The 20,383-nt window shown below is 43.6% G+C and overlaps 1 protein-coding gene across 1 annotated transcript; it reads right to left on the reverse strand.

The window, feature by feature from the left end:
- Positions 1 to 2,910: 2,910 nt before the first annotated feature.
- Positions 2,911 to 18,301, reverse strand: LOC145535960 (uncharacterized). The gene is made up of 10 exons (XM_081564309.1): positions 18,082 to 18,301; positions 14,051 to 14,299; positions 13,560 to 13,778; positions 12,033 to 12,112; positions 10,202 to 10,799; positions 8,630 to 9,372; positions 7,636 to 7,715; positions 7,022 to 7,160; positions 6,495 to 6,653; positions 2,911 to 3,023 (listed from the first exon to the last, which is right to left on the reverse strand). The coding sequence occupies exons 6-9, from the start codon at positions 8,913 to 8,915 to the stop codon at positions 6,541 to 6,543; spliced, it is 618 nt and encodes a 205-aa protein (XP_081420435.1). The 5' UTR covers positions 8,916 to 9,372; positions 10,202 to 10,799; positions 12,033 to 12,112; positions 13,560 to 13,778; positions 14,051 to 14,299; positions 18,082 to 18,301; the 3' UTR covers positions 2,911 to 3,023; positions 6,495 to 6,540.
- Between the last annotated feature and the right edge of the window lie 2,082 nt (positions 18,302 to 20,383).

Raw genomic sequence — 20,383 nt, forward strand, 5'->3', positions numbered from 1 at the left:
TTATCATCCCTGAATATGTTCTCTAGCAGAATCCTCAGCCTGTCTAGCTAAGCTTCTCTCAACAGGCTTAACTGTCTGTTCATTCCGTTGTTCATGCATTCTCTCCAAAGTATGTGTCAAGCACAAATTTGTGTGCTTGGAAAGAGAAAATCGACCTTTTCCTCATGGAGCTTACATTCTGTTGGGATCATGTGGTCCCCAAATACAAGTAATTTATCAGGTGTTTGTAACTGCCATGATTAACATTAAATTGGGATAGTGAAATAGAGAGAGGGGATGATATCTAGAAAGAGTGGTCAGGGAAGTTCTAAGATTGTGACATTTGAGCAACAGCCTAGAGGAGATACCTATCTGGGAGAAAAGTATCCTAGATCCTAGTGGAAAAACTGGGGAGTAAAATCCTGATGTCTCCATTTTACTCCTGGGGAGTAAAATCCTCTCTTTCTCTAGAGAATGACTCAGTTGCCCATGGCCTGGGCCTTAATCACGCTCCCTTCACACACATCAGGGGCCTCTGCCCATCAAGAAAAGGACATTCTCCATTCCTGGGGAGGCTCATGCTGCACACAGGGTCCCTCACAACCTATCCTGCCCAGACTGCCCTCTTGCTGATCTCCCTGCCAATGACTGCTCTAATGGGGGAAAGAGAGGCAGGGATCTCTGCATTTGTGGTGGAGCCTCATGCAAATTGGTGAATGTGAGATTTCCCCCCAGCTGCTTGGAGGCTCAACTCTGTACCTTCCATGATCACATCCCCAGGGAATGTGACGAGTCCATTCCATCCATCAGATAAGAAGCTGGGTGTGTGATGGGGAAACACAGAGACATACCCTGACAGTGAGTCAGCCATAGGGTCCTTGTGGCCCTGTGCCAACGCCCCCCTCCCCCACTCCCTGGCCAGGGTTGTGCTGAGTCTTTCCCGCCTCCTCCAAGGAGCCCAAGCTTCCATCCAGTTCCTCCCCTCCTCATGAGCTGAGACCTTCCCTCTGCACTGGGCCTTGGGCGCCCATCTGCTAACGGTGCCCTCCTTGTTGTGGGTTGGGCAGATGGACTGAGAGAGTGTGTGTACACAGTTTTTGTCACAGGGCCCCTATCAAGGGTGGCAGTCATATCAGCAAGTATTTTTCTTAACAGGATTATTACCTGGGCTTCTGTGAACTGTGCATTATTACCCTCTCTGAGGATGGGGCCCCAAGCTTTTCTCTCTGTAGGGAGGCATGGTAGAAATCGTAGCAAATGTGACATCACAGGCCTGCTTCTAAGGCCCGTGAGAGTGGGGTCCATCCAGCCTCTCTCTTCAGACTGTTCTCGTGTGCAGATGTATGAACAGCTGAGAGGCCCAACCCTCTGGACACAGACCCCCCCCCCCCAAACAGTTCTGAGATTTCATGCCCTGGGACAGAGATCTGCAAACAGTTCAGAGTGCTCATCCTGGATGCCAACCCAAAACAGCTCTAATAGGTCACACCTGAGGACACTGATGCACTCCAGCTCAGAAATTCCATCTCTGGCTTCAGATGAATTAGGATCCCTAACAGAAACAGCGTTGCTCACAGCCAGTTCTACAGGGGTAAGTTGTAACCTCTGCGATCCCTGAATGACACTGCGTCGTGAAGGAATTCTGGGTGAAAAACAGGAAGAGGCACACAGTGCTTTGGACAAACTGGCCCTTATTTAGTCACACGCCATATCCTCAGATATGCAGGTGACACCACCCTTATGGCAGAAAGTGAAGAACTAAAGAGCCTCCTGATGAAAGAGAAAGAGGAGAGTGAAAAAGGTGGCTTAAAACTCAACATTCAGAAATCTAAGATCATGGCATCCGGTCCCATCACTTCATGGCGAACAGATGGGGAAACACTGGAAACAGTGTCAGACTTTATTTTTGGGGGCTCCAAAATCAGTGCTGATGGTGATTGCAGCCATGAACTTAAAAGACGCTTACTCCTTGGAAGGAAGGTTATGGCCAACCTAGATAGCATATTTAAAAGCAGAGACATTACTTTGCCAACAAAAGTCCGTCTAGTCAAGGCTATGGTTTTTCCAGTGGTCATGTATGGATGTGAGAGTTGGACGGTGAAGAAAGCTGAGCACCGAAGAATTGATGCTTTTGGACTGTGGTGTTGGAGAAGACTCTTGAGAGTCCCTTGGACTGCAAGGAGATCCAACCAATCCATCCTAAAAGAGATCAATCCTGGGTGTTCACTGGAAGGTCTGATGTTGAAGCTGAAACTCCAATACTTGGGCCACCTCATGCGAAGGGCTGACTCATTGGAAAAGACCCTAATGCTGGGTAGGATTGGGGGCGGAAGGAGAAGGGGACGACAGAGGCTGAGATGGTTGGATGGCATAACCGACTCGATGGACATGGGTTTGGGTGGACTCCAGGAGTTGGTGATGGACAGAGAGGCCTGGCGTGCTGCAATTCATGGGGTCGCAGAGAGTCGGACACGACTGAGCGACTGAACTGAACTGAACTGAATCTATATTCAAGACAGCAAGCTAGGAATAGAATGGAACTTACTCTGATAAAGTGTATCTACAAAAAAGCAACGTAAACAGGTCGAAATGGAGAAGATTACTCATTTCCTATCGGGAAAAATGCCGATTATCACCTGCTTTAGTCAAGAGTATTCTGGCTGGTTTGTTCAATCCTGCAAAATGAGGAAAGGTTTAAGGTTTAAGCCAGTAGAAACTGTTGATATTCAAATATTATAGTATATTTTGAAAAGCAAAAATAATCTAGATCTAAATTTGTGGAATTAATATGCATATTTAGAGGAACTGTGGAACAGAAAATCTATATACAAACATTCTATCTCTACATACATCCTCAACTAGGCCATAAAAATCACAAACCATGGATTTTCAATACCATTAAATCCTCGGGGATAAATGTAACAAAAAATGTGCAAGGAGAAAATGAAACTTTATTGACAGAACTTTAACAGTCAAATATACAACATAAGAACAGCACAGACGGCTTCAGTCTATCTTCTTTCAAGCAAATCGTCGCCCTTCACCTATAATATATACATTAAAAAAGTTACTTAGCAGAAATTTCGATGACAGGAGAGGTGTACAGAGTTCATCACAGTTGTAGTTTTATAAAGTGGACTAAAACAAGAACACTACGGGCGACCCTTTGGCTTACCTTCAGTTAATCCTCTCTAGAGATTTTATAGGCTTTTCAAGCGTATTACCAGTATTTTTAAAAACACACTACCCTTCCTAGTTATACAAGAAAATAAGGACACTGAGTTCAGAACAAATGAAATCAATTGAACCTATCAGAAGGTCGTTTTCAGTAGAGGGCAAAACTGTGTACACATTCAGTAAAATATCTAACAACAAAAAACACCCTAAGAAAAACAAAATACACAAAAACTAAAACCAAAAAATCCCCCAAAAGTATCATTGAACTGTGTTGGTTTGAAATAATATTCCGAATATAGGACAGCTCAACAGTTGTTATCTCTGTTACTGCTTAAGTGAAGTAAAGAAAAAGGCCAGTAGTACATTTGTTTCTTCTCTACTGTGGAAGAGTGTAGAAATTTTCATTTGTTCTAATTTATCCCTGATGTGGTTGTTTTAAGTCAGTTAAACATTTATCCCCCTTTTTACTTGTGGCCCTCTTGTAATTCTAAATGTTTCTTGTCACCTTGGAAAGCATTCCAGTTGGTATAATAAATTATATGGGGACACTAATTTTCAGTCATTACTATCACCGGCGACATCAACATGTGAAGCAGAAATAGGACTTTCTCACAGCCACACCAAAAGAAGAAAGAGAAAAAGGAGAGAAGAAAAGAAACGGGAGAGCTAGAGGGAGTATGAGTGAGAGAGAAAAGCAAGTAGGAAGAGAGAAGAAAATCTGGAAAAGGAGATTTTTTGGTTTGTTTCTGAATGACAATGGCTTTTGAGAGACAACTCTGACCAATTTCAAAAGTTCATCCACGGTATCTTGTGATGTTTACTTATTTAGTTACTGTGGGCTATGTTAAATAATATTTCTTTTTCTACCCTATTAGACACATCCCATCAATATTCTAAAAATATGTGAGTTCCAGATTATACTGTTTTAATTCTGTAATCTACTGTTAGTGTCTTGTTCATATTTCTTATTAGGTATACTTGGGCTTTGTCCATTTTCTTCACAATCATGTAAACTGAGAGGAATGGACTGGCAATTTGGGGTTGGCAGATACAAACTATCACATTCAGAATGGATAAACAACAAGGTCCTACTATACAGCACAGGGAACTATGTCCAATCTCCTGTGATAAATCACAACAGAAAAGAATATTAAAAAATGTGTGTGTATATATATGTGTGTTACAAAATTATGTAAATTACCACATTGTGTTTATTTATTAGTTGAGTTTATTTTCCTCTTCCTGACGATTCATACCTGTCTTTTATTAAGTATCTTTTTCTTTTTCCGTTAGGATTATTCTGTTGCTCTTTTTCTTACCTGTTTGTTGGGGGTAGGATTTTATATTTATGTACTTTATAATTAATGTATTTTTCTTTTTAAATACCATACATATTTAGGGCTAAGATGTTTCTAAGAGAACATTTTAATCATGTTCTGTAGTTACTTGCAAGTAGTCTGAAAGTTGTCCTTTCATCTACATGTTCTAATGGAATGGAACAAAAAGGTAAAGTGAAAATATTTAGAAGGCTAATACACAGTAAAATCTTCCCTAACCATGAAGTTCTTCCTGTAAAATTAGAACCATGCAATTAATTGTCAGCAATCTGGAGAACACCTATGTGAAAGATACTACGCTGATTACGTGGGAAGAACTAGAGTTACAGACTTTAACCTTCAAAACTTTTTAAACTCACGTATCAAAGAGGAAAAATAACATATTTGATATAGTGAGAGACGATTATATCGTGAGGCTCAGATTTTTACTAGTTCCTTAAGAGTGAGAGTTGGGTGTATGGCAAAAACCATCAGAGTAGTGTAAAGTAATGATCCTCCACTTAAAATAAGCAAAAAAACGCCCCCCAAAACAGACCAAACATGGGGGCAGGTAGTGTGCTTAGCATGTGTATCTCACTCACACCTGCCTGGAATATCACTGACTAAATGCACTCTCTCAACTTGATCAGCCACAGAAACAGGAAACTAGACTACCTTTTGCCATTTTATTATTCAGTCATATCATGCTTCAATGGGGAAAGGATTTAAAATGCAACTAATTTTCTTAAGAGCTAGAGAATTCAGAATTTGAGAGAATTTAACAAACATCAAGCAGAATGTTGGCTCATTTTCTTTTTTAAAAAAATTAATTTTTTAATTTTAATTGGAGGCTAATTACTTTACAATAGTGTGGTGTTTTTTGCAATACATTGATATGAATCAGCCACGGGTGTACATGGGTCCCCCATCAGAAAATGAAATCTCAATTCCCCTGTTATAATTTGACTCTAGATGATATTTTATGATAAATCAATCAAGAAAAACAGAGTACTCTTGTATGCATTCCATCGAAGGGAATCAGAGAGTGCAAAAATCAGCATGGAAAAATTGGCATTTTAGTGTATCTGTTCTGAATTCACAACTTATATGAATAAAGTTCAGTTTAGAAGTTAAGGGATTTACCTGAATCACACACATTATGTTAAAGCTGGTACTAGAACCTACTGAGCATATTTCATGTAAACTGATATTTATTACAAATGCATTCCGTATTTGTTACAAGCAGAAATTAGAAAAGAACCTGAAAATTATTAGCTGTTGCTTAAAGTACTTATACTCAAGGAAAGAAAACGGTTTCCTTTTGAATCAGTTCTATTGAGAAGGATGAAACTGGAGCCCATTATACAGAGTGAAGTAAGCCAGACAGAAAAACACCAATACAGTATACTAATGCATATATATGGAATTTGAAAGATGGTAACGATAACCCTATATGCGAGACAGAATAAGAGACACAGATGCATAGAACAGTCTTATGGACTCTGAGGGAGAAGGTGAGGGTGGGACGTTCTGAGAGAATAGCATTGAAACATGTATATTATCATATGTGAAACAGAACATCATTCCAGGTTCGATGCATGAGACAAATGCTCAGGGCTGGGGCAGTGGGATGACCCGGAGGGATGGGAGGGGGAGGGAGGTGTGGGGGGGGTTCAGGATGGGGAACACATGTAAACCCATGGCTGATTCATGTCAATGTATGGCAAAAACCACTACAATATTGTAAAGTAATTAGCCTCCAACTAAAATAAATAAATTTATTTAAAAATAAAAAAAAAAAGGAAAACGGTTTCCTATTTTCAGTTCGATATGGCTTTGATCCTGTCTCTTTATTGGAAAGTCTGTAAGTCAGGCACTCAGGCATCTGGGATGTGAACTGTCTTTCAAAGAATATGTGAATTCTATTATTAAAATAATAGTAATGTTCCCTCTATATTATTAAAGATACAATATTCTGAAAAACAGAAACCACATAAATTACTTTCTGAATGGATGACATACCTGCTTCTGGCATTTCAACAGGCTCTATATTTGACGCAATCTCCTCCTAGACATCAGGACCATCTCCACCTTGACCCCCAGTCTTTGCCACAGCCAATTCCGGGAGATCAAGTTCCAGGTCAGAATCATTAAAAAAATACATCAATTCAGCTGTAAAACCTACAATATAAACAAGGGAATGATGATATTCATTCCCTCAGTGTTATGAATTAAAAGCCTTAGGTTAGGATGGTAAAAATGTGATGAGTAAGAAATTCAGGAGCATTATTCCAGGAATGTTTTGCTGGAGAAAAAGAAAGCAGAATTTTCCGAAAGTCATTACCATTTTCCTTTTCCAGGGTTGTCCTCAGACAACTTAGATGCTCCCCCGACTTGTCTTGAAAACAAGGGAAAACTTCACCAACCACACGAACCTGCAAACTATACTCTCCTCAGTTTTTTAGGAACTGTCTGAAGTCCTTTTCTAATGTTTCCTTTCCTCCACTCACTGGGTATGTCTTAAGGCAGGATGCACTGATACACTTTACCTTGACAGGCACGCTGCAGCTTCTCTTCACCACGATCCACTGGATGCTCTTCATTTACTTCCTCCTTTGCAGGTGTGATATCATGAATTTCAGCTGGTGGTTCCCCTTGTTGAGGTTGCTCAACACTGGGCTGCTGGTCCTAGTAGAGTGGGCATGCAAATAAAAACCTTTTGTTGTTAATACATCTAATAGCATAAATATACATAAGACACAGATGTATCTGATCATAAGTAAACCTAACAACATTTTCCCAACACAATTCTATGTACTTACTTTTAATAAAGTTTCTCTTCCCACAGAGAAAAGTTAACTCCCAAAAGAGTTACTCAGAAAGACTTTGGAAGCTATTTAACTCTATGTTGGGATGGAAGTATGCAATCTGTTGTTAATAAGCAGGAGGAGGGAGTCACTGGGCACATTTCCAGGGAATTTAACAGTATACTCATCCAGGCAACGCCAGACTGTAATATATCTGGATCAATGTTCCTTCCTAAGACACACTGTCACCCTTTATCAGCATGAAAGACCTTTATCACTGCATCTGTACTACTTAACATCATTTTCTCAAAAATAAACTTCTGCTAATAGAAAACACCAAATGGTAAGGTACTCACAACCACAGGTGCATCCAGCTGGGAGGACTCTTGATCTATAGGTCCCAGTGTTGATGCCACTTGCCCACTCATATTTCTCCCTGAAAGTAGAATGTTGTGATTTAGAAAATGTATTTATGACTAGAGCTATATTTGATCACTTTTATGGCCATATGTTGACTTATTACTTTTTTTAAAAATGTGAAAATACTTTCAAAAGAAAACGATGGTTAAGTATGAGTGTACATGCATTCCAATCACACTAAATACAGTTACTAGAAAAGCCATTTTTGTCTTTGCTAAGCTGGCAGAGAAATTACCTTAAGGTACACAGGAAGGCTCAATTTTTGTGAGGAAGTTTGATTTCACAACAGAATTCTCCATTATGAAGATATTTAGTGAAATACTGCTAAGAGTTAAAAATTCAGGACTATTCCTTTTGTCACACTCCTATTCACCAGACATATCTCCCCCAACTCCCTTGGAATTCAGCTGGAACAAGAAGGCTCAGTCTTTACAGCCTGACTATGGCGATTTTCTCAGTGTCTGGGGCTGAAGTGAGTCTGCATGCAGAGCAACCGGTCCACGTCTCCCTTGACACCTTATCACAAAACCCGGGAGACAGTCACAACCCACCCCCCCACCCGCGGTCCGGTTTCTAGGCCTTTCCTTAATCGCCCACCCCGCCCCCTGCCCAGGTCCCACTGCCGGCCCCAGATTCTGTGCTCTGTCATCAGTTCCAGGGCCCCAGTGAACCAGATATTTCAAATAGCACTCCCAAGTCTCACCCCCACCATCACCCGACCCCTGCCCTCTTCTGCCCACCGAGCTTCCTCTCCAGCCACCAGGGCAAGAACTATGGCATCACGACACCTCTGAAGAGCCAGATGACGACCTCGAGGGCCTTCCTCCTCAAAGGCCCGAAAACGCACTGCCCGACCCGCCCGAAACTCGCTGGCTCCCCCTCACACGCTCGCACACATCAACTCCAGACAGGACAGATCTGTGGACCTACCCGGTGACTCGAAAGCAGCGAGAAGGAACCGGGACTGAGTAAACACAACCGCCTCAGGCCCAACGCTCCTCACAGAATCTGCGCTACTTATGCGCACCAAGGCGCATGCGCAGTAGCGGGTGTACGGGCACACACTGCGCATGCTCCCTGAGTTCGGCGTGTGCCGAGCACGTTGAGCTTTTCTCGCTACTGAGGTAAGAGTCCTGGAACCGCAGGGTCTCTGGAGGATGAGAAAGGGGGTTGAAGACTGTATTTTTTTCCTTCCAGTGCAGTCTTTCTTACGCATCCACAAACTGTGGTGATAGGTAGTCCCAGGTTACCCTTAGTGGAGAATGTGTCTCAGGAAGACATTTATGACAGGAATAGACATTACTGGTTTGAATACCTATTTTTATACATGCTTTGATGAACCATTTCCTTCTCTGCTTCTGGGTTTTCCATCATGCTTGCAATGGCTTTACTCACTTCCATAGAACAGACACAGAAATATGTACCTCCGTTTCCATCTGTTGCTTGGAGCATTGCACATTTATATCTCTGAACTGGTAACTGATTTCTCAGAATATACCTCTGGTTCCTGTACAATATTCTTCTTTTAGCATCGGACTTGACTTTCACCACCAGACACATCCACAGCTGGGGGCTGTTTCCACTTTAGCTTAGCCTTTTCATTCCTTTTGTAGCTATTTCTTCACTCTTCTCCGGTAGCATATTCTTCTTATTCTCAAGAATTTCGGTACTTCCTAGGAGTTTTAATTTTAGCCAATTTTACCCAAGAGAAAGGAAAACATATTCACACAAGGACCATTACTAAAATATCCTACTCATGTACTCTTAATAGCCAAAACTAGAAACAACCAAACTATTCAACAACTGGTATGTAGATGAAAGAAAAAAGAGTATACTCATGCATAAGAATACTACACAGTCATTTCAAAAGGAACTACTAATGCATGTAACAGCAAGGAGGCATCTCAGCTGTGCCACTGAGAGATGTCAGACACAGAAAGCTATGTGTTATATGATTTCATGTCAATGGATTTCTGGAAAACGCACAACTATAGGCACAGAAATGTATCTGTGGTTGCCAGGGTATAGGAATGGAGGAAGGAATCTGAATGCAAATAGCCGGAGGGAGCATTTGCTTTTTTTTTTTTTTTTTTTTAATAAATTTATTTATTTTAGTTGGGGGCTAATTGCTTTACAATATTGTAGTGGCTTTTGCCATACATTGACATGAATCAGCTATGGGTTTACATGTGTTCCCCATCCTGAACCCCCCTCCCACCCACTCTCCATCCCATCCCTCTGGGTCATCCCATTGCCCCAGCCCTGAGCATTTGTCTCATGCATCGAACCTGGAATGGTGTTCTGTTTCACATATGATAATATACATGTTTCAATGCTATTCTCTCAGAACGTCCCACCCTCACCTTCTCCCTCAGAGTCCATACGACTGTTCTATGCATCTCTGTCTCTTATTCTGTCTCGCAATAGGGTTATGGTTACCGTCTTTCAAATTCCATATATATGCATTAGTATACTGTATTGGTGTTTTCCTTTCTGGCTTACTTCACTCTGAATAATGGGCTCCAGTTTCATCCATCTCAATAGAAATGATTCAAATGTATTCTTTCTAATGGCTGAGTAATATTCCATTGGGTATATGTACCAATGCTTCCTTATTCATTCGTCTGCTGATGGACATCTAGGTTGCTTCCATGTCCTGGCTATTGTAAACAGTGCTGTGATGAACACTGGGCTACACGTGTCTCTTTCAATTCTGGTTTCCTTGGTGTGTATGCCCAGCAGAGGGATTGCTGTGTCGTATGGCAGTTCTATTCCCAGTTTTTTAAGGAATCTCCACACTGTTCTCCATAGTGGCTGTACTAGTTTGCATTCTCACCCGAGGGAGCATTTTCAAACCAACGGGACGTTTTCTACCTTTTTGTTGTGGTAGCATTTACGCAATGGTATGCATATGTCAAAACTCGACAAACAGGAATGCTTCAAAGCATTGACTTCTCTTGTATATAAATTATGTCTCAAGCTTCTCTTCACCACGATCCACTGGATCCTCTTCATTTATTTCCTCCTTTGCCGGTGTGATATCCTGCATTTCAGCTGGTGGTTCCCCTTGTTGAGGTTGCTCAACACTGGGCTACTGGTCCTAGTAGAGTGGGCATGCAAATAAAAACCTTTTGTTGTTAATACATCTAATAGCATAAATATACATAAGACACAGATATATCTGATCATAAGTTAACCTAACAACATTTTCCCAACACAATTCTATGTACTTACTTTTAATAAAGTTACTCTTCCCACAGAGAAAAGTTAGCTCCCCTAAGAGTTACCCAGAAAGACTTTGGAAGCTATTTAAATCTATGTTGGGATGGAAGTATGCAATCTGTTGTTAATAAGCAGGAGGAAGGGAGTCACTGGGCACATTTCCAGGGAATTTAACGGTATACTCATCCAGGCAACACCAGACTGTAATATATCTGGATCAATGTTCCTTCCTAAGACAAACTGTCACCCTTTATCAGCATGAAAGACCTTTATCGCTGCATCTGTACTACCTACTGAGAGGGCAACCGGCAGGAAGGCCAGGAGTCTCCAAACGGAGGAAATAGGCTGCAAGTGTCAGACATTTTCTCTCTCTCTTAAGCGGCAGGATGAAACAAACTAGGGATATTGTTTCCCTTCTCTATACAAATTTAAAAGAGGTTTCTCTGAAAATACTGTGTGGCCATGACACCTGGTTTCACCTGAAGTTAACTATTCTCAAACTTTGAGTTAACCAATCCTTTTTTCTTATGGAAATGTTTGTCTTAAGCTATGTTATTGTACTCTGCATTTACCCCAAGCGCTGTCTTCCGCCTAATGGCTCAGAACTTACTTGACAAACCAGTATGTTATACTCAGACATTGTTCCCCTAATCTATGTAAATGAAACTATTTGCATGATCTGCCTTTCTGCAAAATTCAAGTCAATCGTTTTATGACCCGGGATGTCTGGTGCCCAGATTATTCCAAAATACATCTTATGGATGAGGGGCCTGGTGCCATTCTGAGTTTAAGACATTCCTTTCTTTCATTAACAAACTGCTAGTGACTATATATCATCCAGCTGAAGACTAGCAGGGGAGTACTCTTTCTACCCCCTTCCGATGCCTATGTCAGAAGCTTTCTCTATCTCGTTTACACTTTAATAAAACTTTATCACACCAAAGCTCTGGGCGATCCAGCCTCGTCTCTGGCCCCGGATTGAATTCTTCTCCTCCAGAGGCCAAGAATCCCGGCCGTCTTTCTGCGGCTCAGCAACGACCTCACTACTTAACAATATTTTCTCCAAAATAAACTTGTGCTAATAGAAAACATCAAATGGTAAGGTACTCACAACCACAGGTTCACCCAGCTGGGAGCACTCTTGATCTACAGGTCCCAATGTTGATGCCACTTGCAAACTCATATTTCTCCCTGAAAGTAGAATATTGTGATTTAGAAAATGTATTTAAGAGTACAGCTATATTTGATCACTTTTATGACCATACGTTGACTTATTATTTTTTAAAAAATGTGAAAATACTTTCAAAAGAAAACTCTGGTTAAGTACGAGTGTACATGCATTCCAAGTACACCAAATACAGTTGCTAGAAAAGCCATATTTGTCTTTGCTAAGCTGGCAGAGAAATCACCTTAAGGTACACAGGAAGGCTGAATTTTTGTGAGGAAGTTTGATTTCACAACAGAATTCTCCATCATGAAGATATTTAGTGAAACGCTGCTAGGAATTAAAAATCCAGGACTATTCCTTTTGTCACACTCCTTTTCACCAGACATATCTCCCCCAACTCCCTTGGAATTCAGCTGGAACAAGAAGAAAGGCTCAGTCTTTACAGCCTGATTTTCTCAGGGTCTGGGGCTGAGGTGAGTGCATGCAGAGCAACTGGTCCACGTCTCCCTTGACACCTTATCACAAAACCCGGGATAATGAAGAAGGAATTCCTGGGGCCTGGACTCCATCTTAGGCCTGTTGGTGCTGATCATGCTCGGCCACCTCTCTAATGGACTCTGAACTCTGTGCCTAGTGCCTGTGAAAACGACAATAGAAGGATAAGACCCCCTCCGGACAGGGGAACCTTGAAGATCCTATCCAGGTTACTCATCGCCTAAGAGAAAACATACACTAATCACCCCTGTCTCTGGACAGGCCGTAAATGTTTCTGTACCTATCGGAGTGTAACCTCCGGCTTATTGATTATTGGCCAACTGTTTAACTGTTTGAACACATAACACCTAAATGATGAGATTACTGTGATTGTATTTACCCTTCCTTTGTTTATGTAAGTCTCCAGGAATTTGGGGTGGTGAGTTCGGACACGTACACATGGGGTATAAAAGATTTTCACAAATGCTGGTCGGGGTCCTTGGCTAAGAGGAGACTCTGCCTTGGGCCCGCCGGTGTAATAAACTGCCCTCCATTACCTGCATTGTCCCTCTGAGTGAGTTTGTTCCCCAAAACGCGTGGCTATAACAATACAGTCACAACCCCCCCGCGGTCCGGTTTCTAGGCCTTTCCTTAATCGCCCACCCCGCCCCCTGCCCAGGTCCCACTGCCGGCCCCAGATTCTGTGCTCTGTCGTCAGTTCCAGGGCCCCAGTGAACCAGATATTTCAAATAGCACTCCCAAGTCTCCCCCCCACCATCACCCGACCCCTGCCCTCTTCTGCCCACCGCCCTTCCCCTCCAGCCACCAGGGCAAGAACTATGGCGTCGCGACACCTCTGAGGAGAAAGATGACGACCTCGAGGGCTTTCCTCCTCAAAGGCCCCAGATCGCACTGCCCGACCCGCCCGAAACTCGCTGGCTCCCCCTCACACACTCGCACACTTCAACTCCAGACAGGACAGATCTGTGGACCTACCTGGTGACTCGCAAGCAGTGAGAAGGAACCGGGACTGAATAAACCCAACCGCCTCAGGCCCAACGCTCCTCACAGAACGCTCAGGATGTATGTGCACCAAGGCGCATGCGCAGCAACGGGTGCACGTGCACACACTGCGCATGCTCCCGGAGTTCGGCGTGTGCCGTGCACGTTGAGGTTTTCTCGCCACTGAGGTGGAGTCCTGGAACGGCAGGGTCTCTGGAGGATGAGAAAGGGGCTTGAAGACTATATATTTTTCCTTCCAGGGCAGTCTTTCTTATGCATCCACAAACTGGTGATAGGTAGTCCCAGGTTACCCTTAGTGGAGAATGTGTCTCAGAAAGACATTCGTGACAGAAACAGACATTACGGTTTTTAATACCTATTTTTATACATGCTTTGATGAACCATTTCCTTCTCTGCTTCTGGGTTTTCCATCACGCTTGCGATGGCTTTACTCACTTCCATGGAAGAGACACAGAAATACATACCTCTGTTTCCATCTGTTGCTTGCAGCACTGCACCTTTATATCTCTGAACTGGTAACTGATTTCTCAGAATATACCTCTGGTTCCTGTACAATATTGTTCTTTTAGCATCGGACTTTACTTTCACCACCAGACACATCCACAGCTGGGGGTTGTTTCCACTTTGGCTTAGCCTTGTCATTCCTTCTGTAGCTATTTCTTCACTCGTCTCCAGTAGCACATTCTTCTTATTCTCAGGAATTTTCGTACTTACTAGGAGTTTTAATTTTACCCAAGACAAAGGAAAACATATTCACACAAGGACCATTACTAAAATATCCTACTCATGTACTCCTAATAGCCAAAAACCAGAAACAGCCCAACTATTCAACAACTGGCATATAGATGAAAGAGAAACAAAAGTGTATACTCGTGCAGGAGAATACTACACAGTCATTTCAAAAGGAACTCCTAATGCATGTAACAGCAAGGATGCATCTCAGCTGTGCCACTGAGAGATGTCAGACACAGAAGGCTATGTGTTATATGATTTCATGTCAATGGATTCCTGGAAAAGGCACAACTATAGGCACAGAAATATATCTGCGGTGGCCAGGGTATAGGAATGGAGGAAGGAGTCTGAATGCAAATAGCCCAAAGGAGCATTTTCAAACGAATGGGGCGTTTTCTACATTTTTGTTGTGGTAGCATTTACGCAATGGTATGCATATGTGAAAACTCGACAAACGGTAATGCTTTAAAGCATTGACTTCTATTGTATATAAATTATATCTCAATACCTCTCACTTTTTTTTAAAAGGAAAAGGAACTTTTAAATATGTAAATACTGGTTATTGTATCCATCTAGACCATGAGCTCATAAACATAAAAATCTTATTTGGAATTCTTTCCAGACCTGGCCAACTTCCAGGATTTCCCATGACACCTTTGTACCCTTATGACAGGACACAGAAACTTGGTCTTAACCATGTTTACAATTCCCTCTCCTTCACTTCAAGTCCATATTCTTGCTGAGTTCTGTCACTTTTACTTCGAAAATCTCTAATGCATCTACTTTTTCCAAAGTCCACCGCATCTGCTCTAGTCCAAAGCCTCCCTCCATTTAATTGTCAACCCCCTTGAGTTTGTGTCATACCCCTTGGATTTGTGCATCAGAGAAAACAGACAACCCTGTCACATGCTCTCAATGGAGACAGCCTGGCAGTAGGGAAAATAAGACCATGCCTCTGCTCCAGTAGTGCCTAGACACGTTGTCCACGTCAATCAGAACTGAGGAATTCTTGTAAAAAGTGCAGATGCCATGATCTACATTCAGTGGATCTCACTCAGTGCGGCTACAACAGTGCCCTAGAATCTGTGAGATTACACTATACTTGGGAAACTTTCAGGGACTTTATTAAACCCCTTTGGTAGCGAGACTCAGCAAAATAAGGGAAATAGAGATCGGAACAGATATTAGAAAAAATATATAGATAATCGACAAAACCCAAAGCTGGCTCTTTCAAAAGGTCACTACGAATTCATAAATTTCCACCCAGAAGAATAAAACAAAAGCAAGATAACTATAGACAAAACTTGCCAATATCAGGAAAGAAATAGGTTACAGATTCCACAGAAATTAAAAGGATTCTATGAATAAGTTTATAGTCATAGAATAACTACATCTGGCAATTTAGGTGAAGCGGAACAAACTATCAAATTTCAGTGAAAAAGAAACAGATAACCTATTTTAAAAGCAAGCTTGTAGTTGAAAAATTTACAGAAAAGGAATCTCCAGCCCCAGGTGGTATCCCAGGCACAAAAGAGAAGGGGAGGGAAAGAAAGGGTAGGGACAGGGACAAAGTAAAACATATATATATATATATATATATATCTATACATCTATATATCACTCCAATCATTTAATCAAGGTGATTTGGGCCAAATCCAAGCAATGTGATGAGACCATTCATTTTTTTTTCTCATTGTCCTCCAGCTTCCCCTTCCTGCCTCTCTCCTTTGCCCCAGTTCCCTTTCTCCTTCTTAAGTCCTGCCCTCCATCAAGGGCAGGCAACGATATGAGGCATGATTCCCACATTAAAACTGAGGTACGCTGCTCGGCTGACATTCAACGTGGATGCTATCATCCCTGCAGCTGGTACACTCAAGTTCTCTGTCTCTCCTGACGGACCAGAAGGTTTCACTCCTAATTTCAGGTATAGGTAGGAGAGAAGGTGCAGGGCACATGTTGGAGCCTTGAGTCCTTCATCTGTGAAATGCAGATGACCACAAACTGGGGGACAAACAGAAATAGCAGCACCAGGCCCCTTTCAATGAGAGCTACGAGCCAAACCCAGTGCATCACAGGACTCCTTGACATTCAGGAGCACGCCAAGTAGATTTCCATGCCAGGACTGTTGCATTTGTTGTTCCTTCTGCCTGGAATGCTCTTCCCTTAGGTAACCCCACGACCTGCTCCCTCACTTCCTCCAGATCTCTGCTTACTTGGCATCTTTCAGGGAGACTTTCCCTCATTATCTTGAAGAAAATTATAATATCATACCCACATACACCTTTTCCCCTGATCTAGCAATGTCTTTCTTCACAGTGCCTGCCACCCTTGATTTACTTACTGACCACCAAGTCTATGCAATGAGAGACTTGGTTAGTTTTGCCCTGTCCCAAGCTCCTCCAATAGTGCTCAGGTCTATGGCAGGTGCTCAGAAAACATTTGCTGAAGGACAGTCTGGAGGCAGGCCCTTTAAACACATTGCTAACATGCACAGGTACCCTCCAAGATGGGCACTGGCCCCACTGTATTAATTATGATACATACTGAGATTTCACGAGGCAAGTGATACACTCAACAACACACAGTCAGCATGTCAGGTTCCCGGCTTCAGAATCATATCTGCCAGCTACCAAATCCTCACTTCCTGGACAGAGACCTCACAGCCAAGAACGTAAGAGGTTTTATTTCTAACACGAAGACTTCCAACAGCTCATAGACAGCCAGAGACACCAAAAAGAGCTCACTGAATCTCTGCACAGAGAGCACACAACTCGAGTCTCAGACGCTCAAACACAACAGAGACCATAACCATACACGCTGTGACAGAGACCCTGCAAACAGTCCAAAGTCTTCCAGACAGAAACAAATGAGAACTGCACAGATGCTTCACATCATGGAGACTGACTCCCAAACCACGCGGACACTTACCGACCTAATACAAACCCTCCTAAACGGAAAGGCAGAAGTTTTAATAACTCAAGAATATCATATAATCTTAAGACAAAGTTCCCAGACAAAGGAAAAATTTGCAAACTCTGCATAGAGCCCCAGGCAGCTGATCCTTTACACCTTTAGACTAACCCATCCTTAAAGCAGCACAGAGGCATCACAACTTGGAACCCAGAATCAAAAAGCTCAGTGATCTCACATTCTGGGGTGCAGACCCCTAACACAGAGATCTCACACACAGGGACTGAAAGGCAAGAAACCTCCAAAGATGCACATCCCGGTATACAGGCACACATCCTAGAGGCTTTGTATTATGGCTCACAAAATCCACTCACATCAAATGTCCCATCACTCACAATTCCGCCCAAAGGCTCAAGATCAAATGTAGCCAAACAGCACCCGTGTTGTCACACGTAGCAACACACAATCCCAAGGTGCCAGATACAGTATACTCTCCAGGGAGAGACACCAAACTCAGAGACCTCTCCCTGGACATGAATTGCGTGCATTTGTGTGAAGACCGTGCGCTGCCACAGGATCCAGACTGAGCGAGAGCTAAACAAGACTGAAACGCAGTCACCATGCACGGCCAGTGACCGCGCCAAACCTCGCCACTAACCAGAGCAGCTATTCGACCCCTTTGGGAAAAGCAATAAAACTCGGAGGAAAATTGCATGCTCTGCATCGTTGCGCACGCTAACGCAGGCGCACGCGTATACTCGCGCCTCTCGCCCTCAGTTCCAGTTCTGTGCCCACAGCGCCCGCAATCACGCGGTGACCAGTCACTACCCAGAAAGCTTCTCTGACGCCATACCCAAACCGACAGCAGGTCTCTCGCTCCGTAGTCGTCCCACCAACGAAGGGGTGGAGTTGGAAAAGAGACGAAGAAAGTTTCCGCTGAATACCAGTGTCCACTCGGATTCGAAAGCAGCGGGAAGACGAAGAGGAGCGAATCGGGATAGACCCAGAGGCGCCCTGAGCGCCGCGCCTGGGAACTGTGGTCCATGCCTGACGCGGTGTAAGGGGGCCCTCCCTGCTGTGGAACGCCCTCTCCCAATGGTACCTTCCAGAGTGGGGGGGGGGGTCTTACCGCTTCCCCTCAGTGGTATATCCCAGGACAGAACTGTTTCATCTCGCGCGCCCCTTGCTGGTGGGATTGGGGAACAGCAGATATAGATGCCCGGGGACCATTCCAGGATGATCCGCCAAGGGCGGAAGGGCAAGGTTAGGGTGAAAACCCCACAGATTGCTGCCATCTTGGACTCAAAAAGAAGTCTTCATAAACTGAAGATTACTTGTCTATAGTGACCACTGTCGTAACAAAGAGCATTGAAAGCATTTTATCTATGCTGCGCATCGTAGTTGTTTGAGCTTTCCGGTTTAAGGCAGAAATATCCAGCCACAGTCCCCCAGTGGGCAGGATAAGTAAAGCTTCCGACTGGAATCTGAGGTCCTGGCGTGGGGAAGGCCTCTGACGTTGACCGCGAGTAATATGTGAAAAAGACAACAGGACCTTCCATTCTGTTAGGAAAGGGGTCAATTTCGAGGGGACCCAAGGACACCACCTCGTAGGTGAGTTAAAGATCACAGCTTTGTCATCATCTTATCATCCCTGAATATGTTCTCTAGCAGAATCCTCAGCCTGTCTAGCTAAGCTTCTCTCAACAGGTTTAACTGTCTGTTCATTCCGTTGTTCATGCATTCTCTCCAAAGTATGTGTCAAGCACAAATTTGTGTGCTTGGAAAGAGAAAATCGACCTTTTCCTCATGGAGCTTACATTCTGTTGGGATCATGTGGTCCCCAAATACAAGTAATTTATCAGGTGTTTGTAACTGCCATGATTAACATTAAATTGGGATAGTGAAATAGAGAGAGGGGATGATATCTAGAAAGAGTGGTCAGGGAAGTTCTAAGATTGTGACATTTGAGCAACAGCCTAGAGGAGATACCTATCTGGGAGAAAAGTATCCTAGATCCTAGTGGAAAAACTGGGGAGTAAAATCCTGATGTCTCCATTTTACTCCTGGGGAGTAAAATCCTCTCTTTCTCTAGAGAATGACTCAGTTGCCCATGGCCTGGGCCTTAATCACGCTCCCTTCACACACATCAGGGGCCTCTGCCCATCAAGAAAAGGACATTCTCCATTCCTGGGGAGGCTCATGCTGCACACAGGGTCCCTCACAACCTATCCTGCCCAGACTGCCCTCTTGCTGATCTCCCTGCCAATGACTGCTCTAACGGGGGAAAGAGAGGCAGGGATCTCTGCATTTGTGGTGGAGCCTCATGCAAATTGGTGAATGTGAGATTTCCCCCCAGCTGCTTGGAGGCTCAACTCTGTACCTTCCATGATCACATCCCCAGGGAATGTGACGAGTCCATTCCATCCATCAGATAAGAAGCTGGGTGTGTGATGGGGAGACACAGAGACATACCCTGACAGTGAGTCAGCCATAGGGTCCTTGTGGCCCTGTGCCAACGCCCCCCTCCCCCACTCCCTGGCCAGGGTTGTGCTGAGTCTTTCCCGCCTCCTCCAAGGAGCCCAAGCTTCCATCCAGTTCCTCCCCTCCTCATGAGCTGAGACCTTCCCTCTGCACTGGGCCTTGGGCGCCCATCTGCTAACGGTGCCCTCCTTGTTGTGGGTTGGGCAGATGGACTGAGAGAGTGTGTGTACACAGTTTTTGTCACAGGGCCCCTATCAAGGGTGGCAGTCATATCAGCAAGTATTTTTCTTAACAGGATTATTACCTGGGCTTCTGTGAACTGTGCATTATTACCCTCTCTGAGGATGGGGCCCCCAAGCTTTTCTCTCTGTAGGGAGGCATGGTAGAAATCGTAGCAAATGTGACATCACAGGCCTGCTTCTAAGGCCCGTGAGAGTGGGGTCCATCCAGCCTCTCTCTTCAGACTGTTCTCGTGTGCAGATGTATGAACAGCTGAGAGGCCCAACCCTCTGGACACAGACCCCCCCCCCCAAACAGTTCTGAGATTTCATGCCCTGGGACAGAGATCTGCAAACAGTTCAGAGTGCTCATCCTGGATGCCAACCCAAAACAGCTCTAATAGGTCACACCTGAGGACACTGATGCACTCCAGCTCAGAAATTCCATCTCTGGCT

The sequence above is a fragment of the Giraffa tippelskirchi genome, chromosome X (assembly GCF_054371585.1).
Source record: "Giraffa tippelskirchi isolate mGirTip1 chromosome X, T2T-mGirTip1v1.2.pri, whole genome shotgun sequence".
Lineage (NCBI taxonomy): Eukaryota > Metazoa > Chordata > Mammalia > Artiodactyla > Giraffidae > Giraffa > Giraffa tippelskirchi.

Bases quoted from the DNA above. Each gene is read 5' to 3' on its own strand.
- LOC145535960 (XM_081564309.1), bottom strand. From the start codon at position 8,915: ATGCGTAAGAAAGACTGCACTGGAAGGAAAAAAATACAGTCTTCAACC. The intron at 7,716-8,629 runs GTAGGTCCACAG...TTCTACTTTCAG, and splicing joins CGCTGCTTTCGAGTCACCGG to GGAGAAATATGAGTGGGCAA. The intron at 7,161-7,635 runs GTGAGTACCTTA...CCACTCTACTAG, and splicing joins AGCTGGATGCACCTGTGGTT to GACCAGCAGCCCAGTGTTGA.